General features: G+C 53.9%; 1 protein-coding gene across 1 annotated transcript; it reads right to left on the reverse strand.

Annotated features, from left to right (window-relative positions):
• Positions 1-3,387: 3,387 nt before the first annotated feature.
• On the reverse strand, positions 3,388-21,912 carry TFAP2E (transcription factor AP-2 epsilon). The gene is made up of 7 exons (XM_032303441.1): positions 21,576-21,912; positions 20,802-21,275; positions 20,194-20,245; positions 8,303-8,525; positions 6,866-6,984; positions 6,228-6,369; positions 3,388-4,533 (listed from the first exon to the last, which is right to left on the reverse strand). Exons 1-7 carry the CDS (start codon positions 21,600-21,602, stop codon positions 4,251-4,253), a joined length of 1,320 nt encoding a protein of 439 aa, XP_032159332.1. The 5' UTR covers positions 21,603-21,912; the 3' UTR covers positions 3,388-4,250.
• Positions 21,913-22,391: the final 479 nt, after the last annotated feature.

The raw sequence follows: 22,391 nt of genomic DNA on the forward strand, positions 1-22,391 counted from the left end.
TTCCCTCTTCTATACCCAGTAAAGCCCTTGATTCAAATGAATTTCTATGGACTCAGCATGTGTTTTTACTACACCTGTTTGTACCTACTAGACGAAGGGTGAACATTGCTTCAAGAAGCTTTTCTTACAAATGATGTATATGTATGTGATTGAGTCATAGTGTGGTATACTCTGATGTTTTCTAATCTGCAGTCTACTAGATTATTTATTTATTTATTTTAAAGACTTATCTCTGTATGAGAGAGCGAGCAGGGGGAGGGCAGAGGGAGAGAATCTTTCAAACAGACTCTCCACTGAGTGCAGAGTCCAGTGATGCAGGGGCCTGATCTCACAACCCATGACATCACCACCTGAACTGAAACCAGGAGTCAGACACCCAATCGACTGAGCCACCCAGGCACCCCCAGATTTTGTCTTTTTTTTTAATGTCAACTGTGTCCCTCTTAAATTGATTTCCTGAAGTTTGAAAACACTGGGAATTCACTGATTCTTTAACACTCCTGCCCAGGCTCCTCAGAACAGTCTTCTGATTGGTTCCCATCTGCGTTTAAGTGATTAATACACAGAAAACAGTGTATTCCTTTCCAGACCTGAGGTGAGAGGAGATAGGCTGGAGAAGAGAACAGCTGGTTTGCCTCAGGGTAGGGAAGCGCAGCCCCAACTGGTGAAGAGGTTGGGGAAGTGATGAGAAACAGTGGAGGAGGGCACTGAAATAGCTTGAGAAGTGCTTGGCTTCCCAGCTCAGGAATAGTGGCTGAGCCTGCTCTGCCTGAATCCTGGCTAATGCCTGGAGCTCGGAGTTCTTTTTCTTTCGCTGTCTGCTCAGCATGGCCCTTGGCCCGAAGCAGCAGCCATGTAGAAGCAGAAGTGGGGGGCCTTCTTGGGATTCGAACTGTCTGCTGCTCCCTTAGCTCTGGCTAACATGTGGGTTAGGAATACGTGTTTGACGTAGAAAAAGAAAGGCCTGCCACTCAGCCTCACTCACCAAACGTCGTGAGGTTTGAAAGTGGGACAGGTATTCAAAGGCTACTCTTACTCTTCCTGGAGCCCCATGAGCCTTTAAAATAGAACAGGAAAGTCTTTTCTTTAAATGAATATAAACTCCAAAAACTGATGCTCACCCAGTCTAAACACTCTCCATTTAATTCACAGCTCCTTGCTTTACAAAAAAGAAGCCACGTAATCCGTCTGTATATGCTTTTCCCTTAATCATCATCTACTGTTCTTTAGGGCTAGACCCAGTTTGTCAGAGGCTAACACACAATTTTTTCCCCTGTGGAGTAACAAACAAACCTTACTGGGAAGAATCAAATGCTGAGACCTCATTTGAAGCTTCTTATGCCACTTACATTCCCCACACTAACTCCTGCCTCTCTTGTTACCATCTTGACCGTAGACTGGAGGACCAGAGCCTTGGGGCCCAACGGACTGCAGGACCTGCTTTCCCTCTCTGGACTCAGATCTGGGAGCCCTTCTGCAGAGGGCATGGGGAGCAGTGGGAATGGAGGGGTGGATCAGACAGACCTGCATGCGTTCCTCTTGGTCGCTCTGTGACCTTAGTCAAGTTACTCTGGACTAGAATTTTCTTATCTCTAAAATAGGACTTGGTTAAGACTACATGGTTAACATGGAAAGTTGTCCACCGAGCCATTTGTAATAAACTAATTTCCTCCTTGCTCACCTTAGCGATACCTACAGCCTTATATTGACTTGTTGCTATGTGTGGGGCATTGTTTAAGTGCTGTATGTGTCATCTCATTTAATCCCCTCAACTTCCCAAGGTCTCAATTTTAGTGGTTGAGTGTCTCTTTCCAGGCCCAGGACTTTGGTCAAAGCAGAGCATACATGCTTCCTGCCATCCCTCCCTTCTGTCTTCTATATGGGTAGTATGAGGGAGTGAACCTTCTTGGGAAAAGAGGTCACATCTTTGGACCTTTACCCTGGAGATGATCGCTAGACCTTTTGTTCCCTTCGCTTCTGCAAAACACTCAACATCTTGGACAACACACCTGCAAGCAACTGGCCGAAGAGCATTCCTGGCAAAGAGCACAGTGAATGCTTCTGCCCGGAAGCATAAGACTAAGTGGTAATTGCAGGTACAAGCAGGAAGCTAGTGTGATTTGCTCAAAGGGAATCAGAAAGAGAATAGTTTAAGATAAGGTTGGAGGTAGGCAAAGCCTGGGTCATTGCAGGGCTTAGTATGAGGGTGTACGGTCAAAACCGAGAGCGGTTGGAAGGTTATTGCAGTAGTCCCGAGGACTAGGTTCATGGCAGAGGAGACAGATGAAGATGGGTCTGCTGATGAATTGGGTGTAGGGAAAGAAATATGACCCCCCACTTTCTGGCTTGAGCAGCTGGGGGAGGATGGTGCCATGTTCTCAGAGGGAAAGTGTGGAGGAGGTCGAGATGGGAGAATCTGAGTCATACTGCATTTTGGACGTACAGTTGAGATGCCTGTTAGTCCAGTGGAGACATCGGACAGACAGGCTAACGCACACACAAGCCTGGAGATCAGGGAGGCGCCCCCAAGGAAGGGCAACACTTAGAGGTCAAGTAGAGAAGGAAGCCAGAGTTGGAACCAGAGAGGTCAGAAAAACTGGATGTTGGGAGCCAGAGAAGAGTGTTTCAGAAAAGAAAGTTGTCTGTCATGTTAGAGCCTGCTAACCCCACAAAAAAGGCCTTCGGATTTGACATTGTGGCCATTGGTGACCTTGCTGAGTGAATTTCAATAGACTAGTGGGGATGGAAGCCAGAGTGAAGTGGGTTGAAGAGTGAATGGGGGGGGAGGAAGTGGAGGCAGAGGGGTATTGATCTTTCACAAACTTGAACTGAGGAAGATAAATGGGGGAAGGTTTATGTTTTGTAAGGTGACAGACCCTAGAACAGGAATGCTTTGGGGAGTGATGTAGTAGATGACTGTGTAGAGAAGGAGACACTGATGGATCCAGGAAAGGCTGCCTGAAGAATGAAATCCTTAACAAGACAGCCAGACTAGCACCGGACATTCACAGTCACCAGCATCCATACTGACACATACAGACCCAACACCAACAGTCATGGTAATACATCACATAGACCTACAGCTAGATGGACACTTTTAGACACAGGCCCGCCAAGTCCAAGAGTACACATACACACCTGGGATCCACTTCTCTTAAACACACACACACACACACACAGAGAGAGAGAGAGATGACAGCCATACTGATGAAGCAGATAGATACACTCTCTGCAGCCCCCGCAACACACCCTGGTACCCACAGCCCCCTCCTATGATTTCTCCCTCAGAGGCCCCTCCCCACTTGAGAGGCAAATCTAGGCCTGGGCTGAAGAAGGACAGGGAGGTTTTATATCCAGTGAAAAAATTTTATTAAGAGAATGAAAAAGTCGGAGAGCCAAAGAGGTACATCGATTATAAGGTCAAGAGAAACAACAGCAAATACAAAATCTTCGTGAAAACCTCGTGATCTCTGACATAATCTTTCTTCCCCAAGCCCCCTGGCCCTCCCCCAGCCCTTTGTGAGCAAACACACCCTCTCCGTCTTGGTCCAGCTGGACATCTTGGTGCGTAAAGCAGAAAACAATGAAACAAGAATCCTCAACTCGGTATAAATAAGTTGCATTCGACATTTTTAGACTTTCAAATTTAATTACAACATACATAAATAAATAGGAAAGACAGCAAGAGGACTGTGACATGCAGCCTGGATTCAAGTTCTGCAATGTGTGCTTTATCTTTGCCCCTTGAGGGCTTCCCCTGCCCACTTCTCCCCAAGTGGGATGGTTCCAGGACCCACGGGGGCCTCTCACCAGCACCCCTTTTCTGGGGGTCGGAGATGCTGGGGTGAGGGATGCCATCTCCTCAACACATCTGGTTTGTTAACAATTTCCCCCCAGCCATAAGTAAAAACATCAAGGCCTTAGCCTCTAGGAGAATCTACCTCTGCCCAGGCACCCTGAAGCACGGGGCTCAAGACCAGGCTTCTCCATGCCATTCCTGTCCAAGCACTTACCAGCAATTAAGGGTCAGAAAACTGCACACACGCGGCAGAGCTCTGGGCCCTTCTCAACAAACAGCCACAGAGAAGCCACCTCCCCTTCTCCAACCTCTCACTCAGGGGTCTTGGGATGAATGTTCTCTTTCTGGCCTGACACAAGCTCTGCCTTTTAATCCTTTCGGGCCCACTCCCAGGAACTAAGGCCTCACTTCAGGCCTTGGCAACCTTTTTGGGATGAGGTAGCGGAGACAGTTACTTCCGGTGCTTGGCATCCTTCTCTGAAGCCTTGGTGTCACCGTGCCCACTGCCCGTACCGCTTAGAAACATCTTGTCCAGGCCCTTGAGTGACTCCAGCAAGTAGTTCTGGAAGGCAGTAAGGGCAGCACAGATGGCGGGCCCACCAAAGCCATGGGTGATGAGGCTAAAGTGTGTCAGGCAGCTCTGTACTCCAGGCTCCAGGATGAGTGCTGGGCGGCTGTTGCCCAATGGGGAGCGGTCTTGAGCCATCAAGTCTGCAAACTCCTTGCAGATCTGCCTGGTGGGGGAAAGGAGGGTGGGGGTTAGAGGACAAAAGTCTGAGCCTAGAGAAGGACCTATTGTGTGTGTGACAATGTTTATGTATTTATGATTGCTCACCCTGTCAATAGTCTGCAAATGATGATCATACCCATTCTACAGAAAAGGAAGCTGATTCAGAGACACTGACTGACTTGCCCAATACCACACAGTGAACGGGCTTTGCCAATACCCTATAGTCTCTTCCTGTGGACGTCCTGACCATGTTCAAAGTCCAGCTCTCCTACGTTATCCAGGAAACTTGCCTCGATCCCCTCAGCCGCTCCCATCCCAAACACCCAATTCTTCACAGAGCTTTGTCTTTGAAGTAATTAGGGAACAATGACCTGCTGAACCAATGCTGGCAGTGACCGTGACGTGAGGCCTAGAGGCTGTGCCAAGCACTGGCCACCTCATCTGAGTCCTCACAACAAACCTACATAATCATCGTCATCCTCATCACATACGAAAGTTGGTTTCAGATAGGTCGGCCAGCCTGTGCAGGTGATGAAGCTGGGAACTCGCATTCCAGTTTGTGGCCATTACCCGTTTCTTTGCATCCTGCATGGGGCTCCAGCGGGAGGATGTACCCTTGTCTCACCTGTGCATCGCCATGGAACCCAGTCAGCATTTTACACATGACTGAGCCGCAGGACGTCTTGAGGAGTTAGAGGACTCATGGGTGAGGGGAGCCCTGCCCTGGATATGTTTCTCCAGCAATGATAAGAACAGCCTCAAAGGTCCCATGAGACAGGGCCGTCCCTTGAGTTTGTAATTCCACTTCTGCCTCAGGAGCCTGAGAAAGTCCCAGAGGACGAGGGCGGAGGTGGGATCTGACGGCATTAGGACTGCCTTAGATGGGGGACCAGATGGTGTTCTAAGCAGCAGACATGAGGGCGGGGGACAGCAAGAAGGTCAGTCGCAGTGGGTGGGGTTTGTGCTCGCCAGATTGTGGGGCCCTCCAAGGAGTCTAGACTTCCTCTTCTTCCCTCTCTCTGTCTTTTCTTGCAATGGGACCCTTCTAAAAACTAAATCTGACTGGAATACCAGTTCATTAAACAGGCCCTAAAGCATCCCCAGCGAACCTAGCTTGAAAATCAATGTGGCAGGTGGGGAGTCACTGAAGATTCTTGGGCAGGGGAGAAGGACACATGCAGGAAGGCTGGGGGAACAGGGGAGCCCTGGGATGAAGTCCAGGAGTGAGATCAGCAGGCCAGAGCTGAGGCGGCAGCGTGGGAGGGGCAGTGGGGGAGCCCCCAACAGGACTTGAAGGGGGTCACTTGTGAAGTAAGGACAAGGGAGGGCCAACTTGTGGCTGGGTGAGCACTGGTGCCCTGATGGAAGTGGCCGGAGCAAAAGGGCTGAGGGGCAAGGCTCAGGCGAGGGGGCGGGGGGAGCAAGACCACCGTGGGGGGAATGGGGGTGGTGATGCCATGGGGCAGTGACTCCGGTTTTGCTGATGCACAGAACCCAGGTATGTTCGCGTGTCCTCGTGTGCCCCATGGTGGGCCCCGCGTGGTGCCTCGCTGTGCGCACATGCAGTGCCTCTCGTACATCACATGTGCTCTTGAGTGGTGTCCACAGTGCCCCTGCCCGGTGTGTGCATCTACGCTGCCCCTCCGTGTGCCTAGTGCACGGTGCCCCAGGGCACCCCTGCGGGGCTCCCTCACTCACTTGGCGGCCAGCAGCATGCTCTTGCGGCTGTGAAGCTCCCCGGGGTCCGCGTGCTGGCGGCACAGGTACTCAGCAGCTGCCTTGGCTGGGAACTCAGTCTCGCAGACGTAGCCGAAGTCTCGGGCCAGGTGCACGGCCTCTCCTGCCGGGAAGGAGAGGCAGAGCCTTGAATACCTTTGAGTCTGAAGCCTGACCTTGAACCTCCCTCCCCCTGGCTGGGAGTCATTCTACCCCACCCCCTCCTATAGATACCTTCCTCTGGTTTCCCTCCCAGCACAGCCTCAGCCCCAAGCCCGCTGCCCTCCACTGGGACCCTAGGGGATGAGCTCTAAGCTCATGGGTGGCTGCTGAGCCCACCGTGTATCCCAGAGCCTGGGCTCGACATGAGCGAGCCCAGAGTCCCCAGCCTCCAGGGAAGAGACTCTCACCCCCTCTTCCTTTCACCCCACCCAAACACTGGCCACTCCTCTCCAACCCTTCACAAACCCACACACACAAACGAGTGCGCATGCCCAGACACATGAAGATTATACACCCCTTCCTTATACATGACAGTGTTAGGGACAGTCACACAGCCCCACTGGGTGACACAGGTCCCCGCATACTCACACTCACACCCACCCTCAGGCCTCACTCACCCTCCACCAGTGACGTCAGAAGTGTCACATTGGCAGCCTTGCGACGGCCAGCTGGCAGGTTGAGCCCAATCTTCTCCAGCCTTTCCCGCAGACAGCGGCCCCCATTCTTGGACTTGGCCCTTGACGTGCACAGAGAGAAACAGACACACACTATGAAGACAAGAAAGAAGCCTATGGCTAAGTGGCCCCAACAGGCCCTTGCTGCCCCACCTGCCCCTGCTGAAGCTGGGGTCTGGCCCTGGGGATGCTCTGGGGCCTCTTTCAGCCTCGTCTCAATCTCCTTCTAAACTCACTGACTTCGTAGCCAAGGTGGGGTTGGGGGGCCTAGCACCCAGCTCCCAGAGCCACTCAATTCCCTCTAATCCTCTCAACAGCAGTAAGGACAGCCTGGGTAGGGAAGGATAGGCCAGAATCTTGAGGTGCCTTAGCACTCCAGCCGAGCCATACACAGCTACCCAGGGACACACAGAGCCTGACATGCAGAGATACACAGGGACACACAGATAAACAGGCACACAGACAAACACACACCGAGAGCGATAAGGACACACACACACACACACCACAATCGTCAGACGCACACAGAGACACGCAGACTCAGGCTCCGAGGGACACACGGGTGCAGAAGCCCAGGTCACACCGAGTCAGGATCCCAGGGACAGATGTACAGACACTCGTGGACTCACACAAGCCCTTCTGGGGTGTTCAAAGAGACCGGGAATAGAGACAACCTCACCCCTGCACAAATGCAGCCTCGACACAGAACTGCAGACGTGTAAACACACATGTCTATCCCTAGAAGTGCACGCCGTCACACAGAGGAGGACACACTCTAGCCAATGCAACAAAAGAAACTCACATTCACGGAGACATATATATGCCTGAGTGTCCCCTATACCACACACACACACACACACACACACACACACACACATGCACACTCCCTCCTCACACACATCAAGACTCCTAGCCCTGAAGTGCAAATACCCCCCACCAGGCATTAGGACTTGCACAGAGAGAGACGCACACCCAGCTATGAAGACAAACCACAAACCTCAAAACACACACACACCAGAGAGGCCTGTGTTCTGCAGGGAGTGGGCCTTGGGTCCTGGGGTCCCGTTCTTGGGGCAAAGGAGGAAGATGGCCCCCTCTCTTCACCAGCCCCAGCCTGGTCCATCTAGCCCAGCACAGGTCAGTCCTCCGTCCCTTCTCTGTGATCGGCCTTCTTTGTCCGCCCCCACCCCCAAGCCCACACACCTGTGGGAGCTGCTGGAGACCAGGGCCTGCCCCCAGAACATGCACAATTCCCTAAGGAGACAGAGATGGAGAGGAGGCTGTGGCCTGGCGTGAGGCGGGCCCCTCTCTGCGCCCCGGAGAAGGTCTGAAATGATCACACGGATTTGGGCAGAAAACTGTGTGGGCTGGCCGTCCTACCTGCGAAGGACACCGCCTAGCAGGGAAGCATTGAGGCACTCGGGAGGTGAGAGTCGCCGCTGGACCTCCCCCACGGTCACCTTGTACTTGGACGTTGAGCTGAGCAGCGAGAGCCGGCCTGGCACGGAGCAGAAGACCTCACTGGGGTTCGTGATGCCACCAACCAGGCTGTCTTTGGCCAGTGAGAGGGCCGAGAGGCTGCTGGCTTTGGAGGGGATGGGGACTGCAGAATGGAAGCAAGGGCAAGGGGGAGAGAGACGACACTGAGCCGGGGACCGCAGGACGCGGACGCTGGCCAGCTGTGGAGCGGGAGCATTGAGGAAGTGCTGACTGCGTCCTGGGCACCGGGCCACATGCTGGGCACGCAGCCACATCGAACCATCCCAGCGCCTCTCAGAGGACAGATCTACTGTCCCTGCTTTACAGAGGAAGAGACTGAGGCACGCGGAGTTTATCGTGACTCACCCAAGTCCACTCAGCCAACAGGGTGGTGGAAACAACCCGGAGTCTGGCTCCTGCACCTGGGTTCCCTTTTCTGAGTCAGGCTGGTGTGCTGTTAACTCAAACAGCCTCTGCAGAGTCCTGGAGTCTGGGCAAGTGCAATCCAAGAGAGAGCCACAAATGCGGAGGCAGGAGCTCTGGGTCACTGCCGCAGGGCCCAGCTAGGTCTGCACAAACGCAAGGAGTCCTCAGCCCCCCTTGCCTGCTTATGACCCCCACGTGCCACCCCCCCCCGGATCAGTGAAGGCCTGGGGACTTTGGGATCCCACATCCTGGGTGCAGGAAGGTTATGGCCCCATTAGGCTTCTGGCCCTGGCCCCCTGGATGCCGAGTCACTATGGGATGCTCAAAGAGACAGGAATAAAGAGATACACCCCCACAGGCCCCTGCTCAAGAGCTCTCAGTCCGCTAATCTGTGTAGGACAGGGAAGGGACTCTGAGAAGTTAATTTTCTAAAACCCACTTGGAGGAATGCCTGGGTGGCTCCGTCGGTAAAGTGTCCGACGCTTGATCTCAGCTCAGATCTTGATCTCAGGGTTGTGAGTTCAAGCCCCGTGTTGGACTCCACGCTGGTCGTGGAGCCTACTTGAAAACAAACAAACAAACAAAACAAACCCACTTGGATACTCTTGGCCCTAAAAGAAAGTTCTTTCTGTGGTCTAACCTCCATCCTCCTGCCTGGCCTCAAAGGGAGGAGAGAATAATCGAGGTACTTGCTTCCACCTGGGCTTCTCTTCCTACAAGGAAGTGAGAGCAGGAGAGAAGGCAGTCCTTGTGTGTCTGTACCGGGAGGGACTAAGTGGGAAGCCAGAGACCAGCAGTTAACTGGGCACTTACTGTGCTATGTACTTTACACGGATCATGTCACTGAGTCCACGGAACAACCCGGGAGGGGGCTATGTTTACTATTCCCATTTTACAGATGGGGAGACTGAAGCCCAGAGAGGTGAAATAGTGTGCCTGAGATCACACAGCTGCTAGACTGAGAACCAGTAACAAGCCCTGGACTGCGGTCTCAAAGGCAGGAGCCCTCCAGCCATTCAGCCATTACTCGCTGAGCCCTGTGTGCCGGGAATGCAGAGGTTAGCTAAGGCCTGCAGTTCCCAGCCAGGCAGAGCCCCTCTGCTTTTCCTGGATTTCTCGGGATGTGTGGAATCCCACCCTCCCGGCTGGAAACCTCAGTGGTGCCCTCCACGCTGCCCCCTCCCGCCACATCCCTTCTGTCACTGTGTCCTGCGGCTCTTCTTTCTCCACAGGCCTCTTCTGTGGAGATGTTACAGCCACTTCTCTCTACACGTGCACAGACACTCACTTCCCATCTGAAATTCGGGGCAGCTCTGTGCTGGTCTCCCTGCCCCTGCCCCAAAGGATCTTTCTGAAACACGTCACTCTCCACACTGACACCCATCCATGGCCATCACTGTCCCTCAAATCAGATCCCAGCGTCAGAGCTGGACAGGACGAGGTGGCCTAACCTTCAGCGAGTGCCAACTATACACCAAGTGTTTTACACAAACAGCTCTGTGAGGCAGATGCTGTTCTCCATCCCCATTTCAAGTTGGAGAAGCTAAAAGTTCAGAGAGGTTCAGAGGGATGGCACAGCAAGTAGGAAGCGGAAATGGGTCTTGAACTCTGATCACAGACTCCGAAGTTCACATCCTTAGTCATCCTAGCGCTGTCCATGGAATGCTCTCCTTGTGTTCTGGCTGCTGCCTACCCCTCTTGCCTGGTCCCCCATCTGTCCTTTAGGCTCTGATGAACAGAAATATACTATATTACATATATACTATGTACTATATATATAGTATATATACACACACACACATTATATATATAAATAGAATATAAATTTAAATTTAAATGTTCTGGTAGCTCCATTTTAAAAAAGTAAAAAGAAACGTGAGGTTAATTTTAACATATTTTATTTGCCCCAATGTGTCAAAAAATACTATTGTGGAAACATGTCATCAATATTTTAAAGATTATTAATGAGCTATTTTACATTCTTCCCTTGTACTTAGCCTTCAAAATCCAATGCCTATTTTACATCTCCAGCCCATCTAAATTCAGACTTGCCACATTTCAGGTGCCCAACAGCCACACGTGCCTGGTGGCTCCCACCGTGGACAGCACAGCTCTAGACCTCAAAGAGGGGTAACAAGGAAGCCTGTGGGGGGCGGGCGCCACCCTACAGGAGGCGGCTGCTTGGCTGGGGGTTACCATGCAGGACACACCAACATTGCCAGAACTCCCACGTTATTTGTTTGCTGATGAAACCAGGATCCTGGATTTCTCTGTGAACTCAGGATTTTTAAACCTTGGCAACCGATTCAAAAAAATTTAAAAAGCCAGCATAGGCCACACCTATGCCTTGCCTCCTGGGGTGGGGGATGCCAGGGCGCTAGCTCTTTGGGCCCCACAGAAGGGCTCACTGTCTCCGTATTCCTGAGCAGGCCCCTCCTCCCCAAGCCGCAGCGTGGGCACCGGGCACTGGTGCAAAGCTTCCTGGCTGCTTTCCAGGCCCACGACCCCAGCCCCTCTCACCCTCCAGCCCTGACCTCATCGCACTTTACGTCTGATTCCACCGCTGTCTTCCCCATTAACGAGGAGTGGGCCTTGAGGGCAGGGACTCAGCGCAAGTGGGCCTCAGTGCATGTGGGATAAATGAGTGGAGACCTGAAATGGACAGAAGAGTGATGGCCCACAGCCCAGACTGGGGGAGAGGTGGGCATCGGGAGAACCTCGTCCCTGTCTTAGCGATGGGTAGTAAAACAGCCCTTCCTCCCTGGGTCCCCGTTCAGGTACCAGAGAGGGGCCAAGAGGTCACAGACGGGGCGAGTGGAAGAAGTGGAAAAGGGCAGAATGTGGAGGGAATGAACAGCACACATTCTACCCCAGACAAGTCTCTGTCTCCCAGAGCAGGACCAACGATGGGGAGGCAAGTGAGGCACTTGCCTTGGGGGCAAAAATCTAAGGAGGCACCAAAAACTCAGCAAGCAAGGTAAACAGTATTTTAATGCAATATACATTGAGGAGGGGAGGGGCAGAGAGAGAGAGAACCTTAAGCCAACTCCACGCTCAGCACAGAGCCCTGCTCTGGACTCAATCTCACGACCCGGAGATCAGGACCTGAACTGAAAACAAGAGTCGGATGCTTAACCGACTACACGACCAAGGTGCTCCTTTAATGCAGTATCTTGAAAAATAAAAATTAATGTAAAAAAGACCTGGTGACAAAATCAACGTTTTAATTAGAAACAGTTTCTGATGCTGCTCTCGGCTACACCCTGCCTCACTGCCCGTTTCTTAGTCCCAGCCCCCTCCCAGAGTGAGGAGCAGAGACGTCCTAACTCAACAGACACACGGACACGAGACAGACAGACAACGGGAGCCAGGCCCACCTCCTGCTCCTTGTCTCCCAGGCCTGTATGTGGTTCCCTCTTCACCCGTGTCCCTCTCTCTGGAGGGCACTTCTTTGGGGTGATGGGACTACTCTATATCGTAGTGGTTACATGACCATATGTTTGGATTTGTCAAAATGTAAATAAATGCAGGCGTAACGTTATTTATACCTCAAGCTTGACTTAAAAAAAAAAAAAAAAAAACTACAAATTGATGAATTAAAAAACTAAAAAGAAGCCTTTAAAAAGGGGGGGTGGTGGTGCCTGGATGGCTCAGTCAGTTAAGCATCTGTCTCTGGCTCAGGTCATGATCCCAGGGTCCTGGGATCAAGCCCCACATCGGGCTCCTTGCTCAGCAGGGAGCCTGCTTCCCCCTCTCCCTCTGCCTGCCACTCCCCCTGCTTGTGCTCTCTCTCTGTCAAATGAATAAATAAAATCTTTTTTCAAAAAATAAGTAAATAAGGGGCGCCTGGGTGGCTCAGTGGGTTAAGCCGCTGCCTTCGGCTCAGGTCATGATCTCAGGGTCCTGGGATCGAGTCCCGCATCCGGCTCTCTGCTCAGCAGGGAGCCTGCTTCCTCCTCTCTCTCTCTCTGCCTACTTGTAATCTCTCTCTGTCAAATAAAGAAATAAAATCTAAAAAAAAAAAAAAAAGTAAATAAAAAGAAGGGCAGAATGACCATTCTCCTTCCCATGACCCCTAGCCAGAGAAAGCAGTCAGAAGGAACAGAAAATTCTCTCCTCCAGCAGCCTCCTCCATCCCAAACCAGGTGCTCCCTGAGGCCAGGCTCTGTATGAGGGGAGGGAGACCAAGGCTGCATGAGGCTGTTTGTGCACATGCAAACAGAGATCAATGCGAGTCACAAAAATGACCACACACACCACAATGCCTGTCATGGACAGAGCACTGAGGGCCAGACTGTGCATGTGCACACTTACTCCCTGAACAAGACTGGGCCCCAGCTATACATGCAGACAGAGTTTCTGACCCCCTGAGTTTTGCAGGGATGTGGCCACATGCATACGGGTACCTGCAAGGGCTCCTGCTCCTGTCCATATAGTTAAACACGGAGTGTTTGCCCAAGGTATGCAAATATAGGTGCTGCTAAGTGTAGGTGTATGACAGGTGGACGTATGTCTGGATATGGAGGGACAGACTCTGCTGCTCCCTCCTCACTCCCCACGCCCCACTTGTCCTTCCCCTTTTCCTCAGAGCCTCTTCCCTCAATGGCAAGAGCAATGGGACCCAAAGTTAGAGAAGTGGATGGCGCAAGAAAGGGACAGTCATGGAGGCAGGAATTAAACTAGCACAGTCTGCAAAGCAGGGACACTGGTGTTTGTCTCCCACACCAGTGGGGGACTGAATTCCTGGGGCTGAATGGTCTACTCATGGTGTCCCCACTGCCTCCCCCTGCCCCCCTCCATTACACAAGCAGAAGCCAAGACACTACAGATGCAAGAGCTCCTAGTTGTCCAACCTGTCAGACAAACCCACACACTTGTCTACACACTCTGTCCACAGGTGGTAGATACGGTCTGACTACAGAATCTGGCGAGAGTACAAAAGATTCTCCCAGAAAACTGACTACAATTTCAATTCTGTCTAGAAGAAAACATAGGAGAAAAATCTCTGTGCTCTTGGGCTGGGGAAGGAGTTCCTGGATTCAACCCTAAAAGCATGATCCACAAAAGAAAACAATGATAAAGTGGACTTCAGGAAAATTAAACATCCTTGCACCTCAAAGGTACTACCAAAAAAGCTGAAAGACAAATCATCAGCTTGAAGAAAACATTTGACAATCACATGTCTGATCAAGGATGCATGTCCAGAATATGTAAAGAATTCTTGTAATTCTATCATAAGATAAACAGCCCAACTGGAAAAAGGTCAAAATATGTGAATAGATAGCTCACTAAAAATGACAAATGGGTGGGTAATAAGCACGTGAAAAAGTGCTCAGCGTCATTAGTTATTAGGGAAATGCAAATCAAAACATCCTGAGGTACTACCACAAGGGCTATCGTAAAAAAGACAGACAATACTGGGGCGCCTGGGTGGCACAGTCGGTTAAGCGTCCGACTCTTGGTTTTGGCTTGGGTCGTGATCTCATGGGTTCTGGATAGAGCCCCAAGTGAGGCTCCGCACTCAGAGGGGCATCTGATTCTCTCTCTCTCTGCCCCTCTCACTCGTGCTCCTTGGTTCCCTCTCTCTAAGATAAATAAATAAATCTTTAAAAAAAAAAAAAAGATAAGACATCATCAAGAGTAGGTGAAGAACCCTCTCGTGCTGTTGCTAGTAGAAATGTAAAACAGAACAGTCCCGTTAGAAAACCGCATGCCAGTCTCTTAAGAAATTAAACACAAACTTACCATAACATCCAGTAATTTCATCCCTCGGAATTGACCTAAGAGCCATGAGGACCCACGTCCACGCAAAGACATGTATGTGAATGATTGGAGCAGCATTATTCACAGGAGCCAAAAAGTGGGCACCACTTTGTCCGTCAGCTGACGAATGGATACACAAAATGTGTTTCAAGCGCGCAGTGGAGGCCTACTCAGCAACACGAAGAAAGGGGGCTACTCACACCTGCTACGACACAGATGAACCTCGAAAACATTATGCTGAGTAAAAGGAGAGATGCACCTGTGGGCATCTTTATTTATTCCATTGATATAACATGTCCGGATTATGCAAATATATAGAAAGAAAGCAGATCAGTGGTTGCCTAAGGCTGGGGGTGGGAATGAGAATTAACTACAAATAGGAATGGAGGAATTTTAGGGGATGATGGAAATGTCTTAAGACTGATTGTGGTAGGGGCACCTGAATGGCTCAGTCTGTTAAGCGTCTGCCTTCAGCTCAGGTCATGATCCCAAGGTTCTGGGATCGAACCCTATGTCAGGCTCTCTGCTCAGCTGGGAGCCTGCTTCTCCGTCTCCTGCTCTCCCTGCTTGTGTGCTCTCTCTCTGTCAAATAAATACATGAAATCTTAAAAAAAAAAAAAAAAAAAGACTGATTGTGGTAATGACTACACAACTATAAATTACTAAAAATCGTTGAATCATACTCTTAAATGGGTGATTTTTTAAGGTCTGTACATTTTAATTCAATAAATTTGTTAAGAAATGCAAGTTCCAGGGCCATACTTCAGGGACTCTCATTCAGTAGATGTGGAGTGGTGCCCATGAAATCTGGCATTTTCTTTTTTCTTTTTTTTTTTTAAAGATTTTATTTATTTATTTGACAGACAGAGATCACAAGTAGGCAGAGAGGCAGGCAGAGAGAGAGAGGGAGAGGAGGGAGCAGGCTCCCTGCTGAGCAGAGAGCCCGATGTGGGCAGGACTCTGGGATCATGACCCGAGGCGAAGGCAGAGGCTTTAACCCACTGAGCCACCCAGGCGCCCCAAATCTGGCATTTTCTAAATAAGCACCTCCAAGGGATTCTGATGCACATGGTGTTTTTAGCCTACACTTGGGGTACGCTGGCCCAGAGCGGGGGAGGGGAGTGGCTGGAGGAAGGCAGACCTTCCCAGCCCACTTGAGCCTCTCTGTCGCCCTTCATGGGGCCTGCTGGTGAAGTTTCCTTCCCACTAACTAACCTTCACTCTCCTGTCCTATGTGGCCCTCAGCTATCATCCAAACCCTATCTGCTTCAGTCTCTGGGGAGGCATGTAGAAGTGCTGGGTCAGATCCTCTCATTATGTAAAACCTTGATTTTTGTTTCTTGTGGATTTTTGGCAGTACTTCCTATACTAAAGTATTGCACTAAAATACATTATTTATGGGGCACCTGCGTGGCTCAGTGGGTTAAAGCCTCTGTCTTTGGTTCAGGTCATGATCCCAGGGTCCTGGGATAGAGCCCTACATTAGGCTCTCTGCTCAGCGGGGAGCCTGTTTCCCCCTCTCTCTCTCTGCCTGCCTCTCTGCCTACTTGTGATCTCTGTCAAAAAAATAAATAAAATCTTAAAAAAAAAAAAGATACATTATTTACCTGGGGTGCCTGGGTGGTTCAGTTGGTTAAGTGTCTGACTCTTGATGTCAGCTCAGGTCATGATTTCAGAGTCCTGGGATTCCGCCCTGCGGGGGTGCTGTGCTCAGCCACAGTCCGTTTGAGGATTCTCTCCCTTTCCCCTGCCCCTCCCTCCTGCTATATGAATGTTCTCTCTCTCTCTCTCTCCCTCCCTCTCTAAAGTAAATAAATAAATCTTTAAAATATATACATATTATTTATATAATCTTTGTCTCAGAGGTGAGTACTTCATTCACTCACCAGAGGCCTGGCCCTGCAGGGATTCACTGGGAAGCCTAGACCCTCCCCATCTCCCTTTCTTTCCCTGGAGCCAAGCTGAGCGGCAAGAGGGTGGCTATTTACCTCAGCCCTTGCCCTGGAGACCCTGAGGTTGGACCACAGGGCTCCGCAAAGGGGATGTTCCCCTCCCCCCCCCCAACTAGGCAACCACCCACTCTCCCCGAGAAGGAGTGATTGATCTCAGTTCTCATCCCCGAACCCCTTCCCTCCAGCTGTGGCTGCAGATTTTATTTATTTGACAGACAGAGATCACAAGTAGGCGGAGAGGCAGGCAGAGAGAGAGAGGGAAGCAGGCTCCCCGCAGAGCCCAGAGCCTGATGTGGGGCTCGATCCCAGGACGCTGGGATCATGACCTGAGCCGAAGGCAGAGGCTTTAACCCACTGAGCCACCCAGGCGCCCCTGTGGCTGCAGATTTTAACCTTTGTAAGGTAGCTGGCTTTTCCACAGTGGAGGGCGTTTGCACATGCTGTGCCTAGGGCGGTGAAAATAGCTCTGCCCTTTCTACAACCTTTCTACAACCTCTCTCCCGGTGCGCTCAGACCTCAAAAACCATCACTCATTTATTCAACCAGCACCCATGGAACACCTGCGGAGACCGTCCTAACCTCTCCTGTAGGAAGCCCCCAGACTCAGGCACTCTGCTATCCTCCTCTGAGCTCTCACACGACCAGTACCGATCCCCCTCACCACATTTCTCGGCTAGAAAATATTCCCATCCAGGTGTGTGTCCCCCACCAGTCCCGCTTGCTTTCCGTGCTCCTGGGGCAGGTTATGAAACTGGAGGTAACAAACGTGGGCAGAAAATGGAGGGTTCCGGGCCTCTCCTTGGGTCCGCCTCGGCTCCATCTGCCGCCTCCGGCCTCACACCGTGGCTGCAAGGGGCAGCCGACAGGGAAGTGTATGGTGGGGCAGAGGCTTCGCTTCCCTTCTCCCCAGGACAAGTAAGTGCCTGGAATATGGAAAGTTTTACAAGCAAGGTCGGGACCCTCGAGAGCTCCCAGGCTTCCCTCTTCGGCGATATATCTGCGATAGGAAGACGGCTTCAGGGGTAGGGCCGGGGTGGCTGCGATTTCGCACCCAGGGCCTCGACTGCCCGGCCTCAACCTCAGCTGTCCCTCCCGCCAGGGCCTGGAGCTGCTGGAGGAATCGGATGCTTCAGCGAGCCCCAAATGACTTCCTATCATTCCAGGGTCCACGGGGGCCGCTGGGTCCCCCACTACGTCCGGCGGGCGCCAGAGGGCTTCAGGATCTTACAGGGGCTCTCGATGTCATCCGAAGGGCCTGAGGCCGAAGAAGGACGCTAATCCACGACACCGAGTCCCGCAGTGACGGCGCAAATCCCAGGCGAAAACTGCCCGCTGCGCGCCGGGTTCCGGCCGGCGCACCTGCTTAGCCGCAGCGGCTCGGCGCTGTCGCTCGTCCATGCGGCCCCTTAGGCGAGGACCTTCGGGGATCAGCTCTGCCTCGGCGTTTGCGAAGCTCGAAAGCGCCAGTACTGACCCTCTCTCTCCCGAAGGCGCGGCGCGCGGGTGGAAGGCCGAGCTCGCGGCTAGCGAACCAGGCGCTTCCCTCCGCAGGAAGCCTGGAGCTTGCACCCCTGGTCCTTTGCCGCCGCGCTCCAGGTTGTGACTCGTCGTCCAGGGTGGCGCACCCAGGTCCCCGCGCTCCATCTCGCGGCGCTCGGCCACCGACAGGCTGGCACCGCGGTACGGCCGGTATGCGCCCCCGCGCCCGCGCCCGGGACGCCCAACGCAGCGCCAGCGCCCACATCAGCCCCGCCGGGCCCCGCGGGCCGCACTCGCGACACCCCCGATCCCCGACCACCACTGCCCTCACTGTGGTCCTGGGACCGCTGTTGGGGATTCCGGCGCACACCTAGGACCCAAACCAACTCAGGGCAATTCCAGCGCCTCCTCGCAGCCAGTTCCCAGTGCTGGCTCTGGCCTGGGGATTGGAATTTAAGGTGCTCAGAGCCCCAGCTGATCCTTCACTCTTCCCCCGGGCAGAGGTTCCCAAGCTCCTACCCGGAAGGCGGGAGTCCGGCCTCCTCCAGGGAGTCAGTGAGCCTAGCAGATCCCGCAACCCGCCCCAGCCCCCGCCAGCGTGGGCAGGAGTCCGGAACTGGGGGCGGGGACCATGATCATATCTCCTGGTGGACGCAGCCCAGGGGCAGGCTCTTGCCAACCGCAGACAGAGCTCTGCTTTCCCACGGGGTCCAAAAAGTCCACTAAGCCAAGGCAGCAGTGACTACTCCAGGAAGCCAGTTCTGGGCTTCCTCTCCACATCCACATCCCCAGGTGGCACAGCCCAACACCTGGAGGCTCTCCCCTAAGTTCCGGGAAGCTTGTCCCTTCTTCTTACTCCCCACACATTCTAGGCTGTCCGACTAACTCTCAGGCCCTGGTAACCCAGTCCCACTCCTTGAAGTCCAGCCCCCAGCCCGCCCCCACACCCCAGCCTCAGTCCCAGTCTCCCGTGAGAACCCTGTGAGATCGCGTGGAGTCCAAATAGTGCCTGGGCTTGAGTTCACTCTTGAAAAATGGCTGGAGCCAAATCCTGCAGGAGCTGTGCCTGCCTCAGGCACCACAAGCTTGTGTGTGTCACCAAGTTCCTCCTGGGACACTGGCCCCAAATCTAAGGAGCCCACCCAAAGCCTGGACCCCTCTGCCTCTGTATCTCAATCTCTCTCCTTCTCACCTTTTCCTGGCATGTCTAGAATTTGGTCCTCCAGCTGGAAAATCCACTGGAGGGCAGGTCTCAAACCCGTGGCTCCTACTAGTGCAGAGACACAAACACCCTCCCAAAACACACAGGAACTGTTCCTTGCATACTCAGAGATCCTCAGAACCAGAGAACAAATTCCAGGACACAAAGACCCTGACACACACACACACACACGCGCGCGCACGCGTACACACACTCACACAGACTCCCAAACACTCAGAAATATACACCAACATAGTGGACATGCATTGCACGCCCAGCAACAGGACCACACTTACACGCCAAGAAATACCAGAAAGACACCCAGGAAAGGAACATACCAGACATGTATGGACCCTGAACTCACACAGGACATCCAGGATCAGGCAGGTCCTGGCCCTCCTATACTCAGACTAACACACGATATCCACATACCAACTCCTGCAACCCTAAATGTGGAAAGAGGCTCCTGCAAGGATAGAAAATTCCCTGGGGGAAACTTGATCCCCCCCCCATTAATTGACCCCAAGTTCCTGCGGGGAAGGAAATCTTGCCTGTTTAAGAAATGGCAAGGCACCGTAATGTGGAAATCATTTAAGGAAACCCATGGGAACTGCACACCCTTTCCCACCTCTTAGAAAACAGGAAAGTAGTTTAACTCGTTCTGCAAATTATTTCCAGATCTACAAGAACACCCTCCCCTTGGTAGGAAAAGGCCAAGCCACACAGAGGGTCTGCTGCAGAATGAGTCCGATGGACTCAGTCCACCCCAGAGGGCAGGCCCTAGGGCCAACCCACCAACCCGCCCCTCTGCTCAAGCTCTGGCCAGGACCCCAGCCTCTGCTGCCCCTCTAATGGCTAGAAGACAGCGACACAGAGGAAGCAAGCTCCACAGGGAAGAAAACGGGTCCATGTGAGGGGAGCCTGCACCATCTCCCCCAGTTCTGCCCTGGCTGATGCACGCTGTTCCTTACCTTTCTTGATTACGGACTGGTCCAGAAGACTCATTCCCATCTCATCCATGGCCTGAAAATAGGAGAGGCAGTGGTAAGGGGGCTTATGGACCTAGTCCCCTGTCACTTCCCAAGTCCCTGCATTCGCTGGTCCTGGTCCTGTCCGCTCCGCCCAGTGCTCTCCACCTACCCTTGAGGCAGCCACAGGCAGGGCCAGGACTGCCTGGTGGCTGAAGCCCTGGATACCTCACCCTGCCCTGCAAAATAGCAATTTTGAACCTTAGAAAACTCCTCCGCCTCTCTCCGCTTCAGACACAGGCTGCCCGAGCGGACTGGGTCTGGACCATGGATGCCCCACGTGGCCGAGCGGAGAGCTAGGGACGTGTTTGAGCCTCTGTGCATTGACTCCACCAGGGGTTGCCGCCCTCCAGGCACCGCGCACTGACTCAGTGCCAGGCCGCCTGAATGGACAGGCAGCATGTAACCCAGATTTGGGCTCCTCGGAGTCATGAGTGAGAGGTGGCAGGGTGAGAGACGAGTGGGACGCCCGCCTTCGTCATCGTGCCTCTATCCAGAGTCCTAAATTCCCGCGGCCGGTCCTGGCCCATCCCGGACCGTTCGGGCCTCACCTGCAGGTCGTCTAGGCCGGGCGGCGCCGCCAGCCCAGGGAGGCCGAGGGGTGCGTCTGCCAGGCCGTGCGCGCCGTCGGCTAGGCCGTGCAGGAGCCGGGGAACCGCGGCGGCGTAGTCGCGGCGCGGATCGAGGCCCAGGGCGCGGGCGGGCGGCGCCAGCAGACCAGGTGGCTCGTCATGGGCGCGGGCGGCGGCGCGGGGCGCGGCCCAGGCGGCCTGTGGAGGCTGCGGCTGTCCCAGGGGCGCCAGGCCGCCATACGGGTCCCCGGCCAGGTGCGGGAAGGCGGCAGCGGCGTCGGGCGCCTGGCCGTAGGGCAGTGGCGGCTGCGGATAGGGCGGCGGGAAGTAGGGTGGTTGGAAGTCGGTGGCGGCTGGCGTGTGGCAGAGCGGTGGCGCCGGCCCATAGGCCGCCTGGGGCAGAGACGACAGGCGGGCCGCGCCAGCCGCTGCGCCCAGCCCGTCGGGGCGCTCCTGGGGAAGGAGAGGGGCGCGTTAGGCGACCCGCTGGTAGCTGAACGACCCCGGTCCCCGAGAGGACCGTCCTCAGCTCTCGGTGATCCGGCTGCCGTCCTGCCCGGGCCTGAGGTCTAGTTCGGAGGAGCCCGCGGGCGCGGGAGCCTCGAGCTAGGATAGGGGTGTCCCGCGCGCACCCTCACGGTTCGCAGCTGGCGGAGTCCCTGCGGCCCCCTCCTGCCGAGATTTCGTTGGAGGTGGAGGTTTGGCAGGTCCGGGCGCTCGGGTTCCCCGATCCCGCGCCCCTAGACTACTCACCATGGCGGAGTAAGTGTGCACCAGCATGGGGCGGGTGGCGCGGGGCGCGAGGCGTGGCGGCGGCTGAGCCCTCGCCCGACGGCGAGCGCCGCGGGAAGAGGCGCGGGGATCCTGTACAGCACGCGGGTGCTATTTGGGGCGGCTGGGTGCAGCCCGGCCCGCAGCCCGGCGGGCGTCGGATCCTCAGCTGTAGGCGCCCCGGGGCAGGTCCATGGGGGCGGGACGTGGGCCGGACGGGCGCAGATCGCACTTGGGAAAGTCGGTCAACGGGTGCCCAGCGCCCGCCCTCCTTCCTCTGAGCGCAGCCCTCTCCATGCACTCCAGTTATAGTGGCGGGGGCGCGCTGGGCCTCCGGGGCGCGCATTAAAGAGACACGCTGTGGCCGCTTTCTCCCTTCTCTCCAGCGACGGTTCAAGGGGAGGCGTGGCATTGGCGCGACCCCGTGGGGTGGGTAGCGGGGCGTGAATCCAACCCCTGCTGGTCTGAGCCGCCTTCTGGGCTCAAAGCTCCAGCTGCGGTGAAACAGAGAAGGATTGGAGGCTAGGATGTAGGGATGGTGGTTTTGAATCTCAGCGCTACCGCCTTTATTTGCCTTTGAGCAAGGCACTACTCTTTCTCATCCTCAGCTTCCTAGTCTGTAAAATGGGTATCAGTCCTTTCACTGACCCCCTCACCGGACTGTGGATGGGCCATCGTCAATGTGGAAGAAGTTTGAGAACTGCCGACTCAAGCCCACTGGCTCATGTGCACACATGTGTCAGCGTGTGATGTGTGAACGCGCCATACACACATAGAGAGCCATTACAGTCTTTCTGA

This window comes from Mustela erminea, chromosome 10 (assembly GCF_009829155.1).
Source record: "Mustela erminea isolate mMusErm1 chromosome 10, mMusErm1.Pri, whole genome shotgun sequence".
In the NCBI taxonomy this organism is placed as follows: domain Eukaryota; kingdom Metazoa; phylum Chordata; class Mammalia; order Carnivora; family Mustelidae; genus Mustela; species Mustela erminea.